At 49.1% G+C, this 4,973-nt stretch overlaps 1 protein-coding gene across 1 annotated transcript in view; it reads right to left on the reverse strand.

Annotated features, from left to right (window-relative positions):
* Positions 1-1,286: 1,286 nt before the first annotated feature.
* tlcd4b (TLC domain containing 4b) overlaps positions 1,287-4,973 on the reverse strand; it is a 4,305-nt gene continuing 618 nt past the window's right edge. The window contains exons 2-5 of the mRNA XM_008330702.3: positions 3,010-3,068; positions 2,701-2,795; positions 2,511-2,584; positions 1,287-2,347 (exon numbers count right to left, since the gene is read on the reverse strand). Of these exons, the coding sequence (XP_008328924.3) occupies positions 2,038-2,347; positions 2,511-2,584; positions 2,701-2,790 (474 nt within the window). The 5' untranslated portion in view covers positions 2,791-2,795; positions 3,010-3,068 and the 3' untranslated portion in view covers positions 1,287-2,037. The remainder of the gene's footprint in view (positions 2,348-2,510; positions 2,585-2,700; positions 2,796-3,009; positions 3,069-4,973) is intronic.

Below are 4,973 nucleotides of genomic sequence, written 5' to 3' on the forward strand. Positions count from 1 at the left end.
AGGAACAATAAGTTTGACTGAATTTGTTGGATAAATGTTTTTACTTCATATTATTTTTCTCTTAAAGTTTATGTTTAAAAATGAAGAGAATCTGTTCAGTGATGTGTTCAAGTACATCAGGAAACGACAGACTTTTGTTTGACTGACTGTTGTTGCACTTTTTCAATCATTAAAACCAAAAACAATTGAAATAGAAATCACGTCCAGTGAAGAAGAATTTTTTAAATGTGTTTTCAGGTTTAACTGAAACTCCTGTTGTGCTACAGCGCCACCTACTGCTTCACTTGTGCTTCGACTACAGTTTTGGTCATGAGATATTTGTTCATCTGTTTCTGTCTATCCTTTTGTAGAGGAGCGGTTCCCAAAGTGGAGGGCAGGACCCCTCTGGGGGCCCACAGACAGCCACATGAATTAGATTTGGTTTTTAATTTATTTAATTTGTGCCACAGTGAAAACTGTTTTGTTCTTTCAGCAACTTTCTAGAAATTAATGTTTTAATTATTAATAAATGTTCCAGTATCAACGCAGAAGCTGGTATTAACTTGACAATATACCTATGTACAAAAGGGGGCGCTGCAGAACAAGTGTGGGAACCACCGCTCAGTGAAAACCATGTCCTGTCAACGTTAAGATACTGGACAGACATTCAGGACGGGGGGGGCGGGGGGTGCACCGGTCTGGGTCAGAGGTCAAACATCACCTGTTTCAGGAAGACTTCAGCATTGGATTAAATGCATTTAATACTTAACAGTAGATGTCGCTAATCTATCGTTACTGAACTGTCGGAAAAAACACGTAGTAACATGCGCTAGAAAAAGGAGGAAAAAGGAGGAAAAAGGAGGAAAAAGGAGGAAAAAGGAGGAAAAAGGAGGAAAAAGGAGGAAAATGGAGGAAAAAGGAGGAAAAAGGAGGTTACGTCCACGGGAATAAAAACAGAAAATCATGCAGATTTAGTCTCCGCACGACCATGATAAAGATCGGACGTCAACAGACGATTGTTGCTAAAGATCGGACGTAGATATTGCAAACATTCAGCTCGGGGGGGGGCGGGCGGTCGGGGGGGGTCGACTGAGTATGTGTGTGTGTGTGTGTAGCTATACTTGTGGGAGCATTTGTTTGGACAAACATTGTCGTTGTTGCGGGGACACCTGTGTTGGAGGGGACACTTTGTCCTCAACAACTGACAGGATATTTTAAGTTTCAAGATTTATTTTTGGTTAGAACCAAATTAAATGTGCGAAAGAGGAAATCCATCCAGTGATGTGGACGTTTTTTTCCGGACGGAGGGTGATGTGAGAGAGGTGACCACAGGACCAATACTGAAAAGGTAGAGTTTCTCCCAGAATCCTCCTCTCTCCTGGAGACGTGGCTGGTGATACAGGCAGGAGGCCACAGCAGGTGATACTGTCCAAGAGGCATCGTGGTGAAGTTCCTGTCTCTTTGTTGAGGTCAAGACAAGAGCCCTAGAGACAGACAAAGACTGGGGGGGGGGAGAGACCACCACCTCCACTCCAGTGTGGGAGAACAAAAAGAGGCCGCCTCACAGAGAGTCGGGTCTTCGTCCACAGAGGCGGTCTTCGTCCACAGACACAGTCTTCGTCCACAGAGACAGTCTTCGTCCACAGAGAGTCAGTCTTCGTCCACAGAGACAGTCTTCGTCCACAGAGACAGTCTTCGTCCACAGAGACAGTCTTCCCTGTCACTCAGGCACTTCCCAGGATTGGACTTTGGCTGAAGGTGAGTTCCACAGGATATGGGGAGGTGGGGGTGGGGGGGCAGCGGGCTGTGATATAACAGGCCAGTGACAGAGAGAGTCCGTGTGCTTGTGAGGTATGCCCCCCCACCCCTGCAGATTATTAATCTGTGAGTGAACACCACAGCCACCCAGGTTGGTGGGTGGATGAGTCAAAGAGCGCCCCCCTCTGTCCTGAATCAGGGATCAGAACCTGAGAGTCTTAGCCTGGTCCAGCAGCTGACCTCAACATGATGGGGGCGGTGGTCGGGGCGGTGGTCGGGCGGGTCCTTCAGGGCCTGTGTTCAGTCTTTGTGGTTGTTGACGTGGGCCTTCTGCCCCCCCGCCCTGGTCAGGACCTTGTAGCAGCCCCGGGTGATCTTGTACATCCAGATGGTGTTCAGGATGTCCAGGGCCACGCAGGAGCTGATCCAGGCCACCTGGGCCCCCACCCCCAGGCGCTCAAACTCAGGGGTGCCAAAGGTGACCAACACGCTGGCCCAGTACGACGGCATGACGGCGATACGCACCAGGAAGAAGACTACGGACATCAGGACACCGTTTAGCACCACCAAGTGGTGAGAGCGTGGAACTTTCAACGCCTCGAAAAACCACCTGAGGGGGAGGAGGGGGAGAGAGAGGTCCAATTATTTCATAAAGTAATCACATCATGGTTCAATGTAATGTGGGGGGGTGGGGGGGGGGGGGGGGTCAGGTAACGACCACCTGTTAGAATTAGAGAGAAAGTAAAACGACGGAGACCAAGTCCTGGACTCACCGTTGGTTCACAAACGGAGTGGACAACTCTGAGATGAGACGAAAGTTGGCGAAGTAGGGAAGAACGCCACGGGTCTGGAACCACACGCACACACACACACACACACACACACACACACACACACACACGTGGGTGAACTGACGGAGGACAGAACCATTTCAACGTCTGCTCTCAGAGTCCAAATACTCACCAACACGTATCCATATGCATACAGCGCCGCCAAGTGGTGGCAGACAAAGAAGCCGTCTCCCATTGTAGTCCAGTTCCGGGCCAAGAGCATCAGGTCTGAGGAGCAGAAGGTCCAGTGACCGGATCAGAACCTGAGTCGGAGCTTTTACAAAGTTTTCTTTGATATAATCTTCACTTTGATCATTTTTTGTGGCTGGTTTTTTGTTTTTTTTCAACAGAGTAATGAACCCCTCCAGCCGACGACAACAACAACAACAACGACAACAACAACAACAACAACAACCTGGTGTTGGTCTGAGTGAAGACTCACCGTACAGAAGGTAACCACAGGTTATGGCCACATTCAGTTTGACGGTGGTGGGGTCGCCCCTGGGGGAGGGCAGAGAACAGAGGGTTAGAACCAGCACCCTGACACCACCTGTCACTCCACCTGTCACTCCACCTGTCACTCCATCATATCCTTCTGATCAATAATTCCATGATCCATGTTTCCAAACTCTGATAATAACATGATCACATCAAGAATCATGGAGGACGGTCGTTCAAGGTCGTTGCTGTCCGTGTTTTCAACTCATCTAAGCTTTAATCTGAATACTGGTTGTAGCCGTCGAACTCCACCTCACTGCCGTTGTCGTAGCAGACCTCGGTGGGGTTGGCGCAGTACTTGTTGTCAAAGACCTGGCGCGGCAGCCCGTAGGAGGTCATGCCCTTCTGGGAGGCCACTTTGTTGGTGCCCATCTGCAGAGAGATGGTGGTGGTGTCACAGACCTCCAGCTCCAGCTTCTTGTCAAAGATGTGCCTCCTGGTTCCTGGAGCCGTCAGGTCTGTTTAAGGTCGTTCAGGGTCAGAGGTCGGAGGTCGGACGCTCGCGTTTAGGACGAGGCATAGATTAAACGGAGCCGAGTTCATTAGTGGTGAACATGTAACGTCCAGCAGAGTGACTGACAGAATCCACAGAACCAGAGGTGGCGCTGCTGAGCCTTTGATGGCCAGGCCGGGACCATCTGTTGAAAACAACAACCGTGTCTGCTTCAAAAGAACATCTGATCCCAGTATCAGCCGCAAGTATCAGCTAGCTAATGACCGACAGAACGCTGGTGTAACAGATACCCACAACACACACACACACACACACACACACACACACACACACACTACAGCGTCTCGTCTTTCACACTACGATGACCAGGTCACAGTGTATCCTCCAGGTGGAGCCGCTCTGTCTTCACCAAGTTCATGTCTTCAGATTAGCATTTGTCAGAAACATCCTGGCTCCGACAGCAGACCAACCGTGGGTCAAACGAGGCCCCGCGCCGTCTTCCTCTGCCGTCCAACGGCAGATCAAACGGGACTCGATCCAATTACTGCAGAATACACCCCCACACTGTTCTGTTTGACTGATGCTAACCCACGCAGTTCACCGCCCAGACCGCCAACGGAGCGTTGACTTCTGATTTATACTAATATATATATATATATATATATATAGAGAGAGAGAGAGAGAGAGAGAGAGAAACCACCCAGTTTTAAATGTATAAATGGATTCAATCAATTATAAAACGTTCTGTCTGTGCATTTTCTAAAAGAAGACGTTTCACCTCTAATCCTTCTTCAGATTCATCGAGACGTCATTTCTGTCCGACTTTAAAGCAACGTGAAATGACAAAAGTAAAACTTCAAGAGTGGAAAACCTCGGAGCGTTTGTGTGACCAATGCAGCGTGACAAGTCATTCCTGTTCTTAAAGACAGGGGGCAGAGCGTCCTCACAGCGTGATGAAGGTCACAGTAACCACCGAGTTTCAGTATATGTTGAATACAGATCTTCAAATCAAAGATCTAATCTGACTCTCTGCCCTTTGTTGTTGTTTTTGATCAAATATAATCTGGATTATTCCTGATGAACAGTGATTGGTCCAGAGTCATTGGACAAATATTTATGTGTTTGTTTGAGAGAGATAAAGGCTGGCAGCAGATGCAGAGAGAGAGTGGGGGGGGTCTCCCCATGCCTCCCCTCTTCTCCGCCTTTTTCCCTCTTTACTCCATCTCTGCTGCCGTCCAGGGCTGACACAGAGACAATGGCAGTGAGGGAGGGGGGCTGCACTGATTGGACAGCCCTGAGACGTGGACTTCAGATACAAAAGACACCGAGAAGTAGTGACGAGAGGGGAGACCACATGAGGAGACAGAAGGGTGAGGGAAAGTGGAAAAAGGGGGGAGGCCAAAGAGGCCATGAAAGGAGCCTTGTTGGTGAGGACGGGTGAGTCGACCGGGGGG

This window comes from Cynoglossus semilaevis, chromosome 17, assembly GCF_000523025.1.
Source record: "Cynoglossus semilaevis isolate Cse_v1.0 chromosome 17, Cse_v1.0, whole genome shotgun sequence".
Lineage (NCBI taxonomy): Eukaryota > Metazoa > Chordata > Actinopteri > Pleuronectiformes > Cynoglossidae > Cynoglossus > Cynoglossus semilaevis.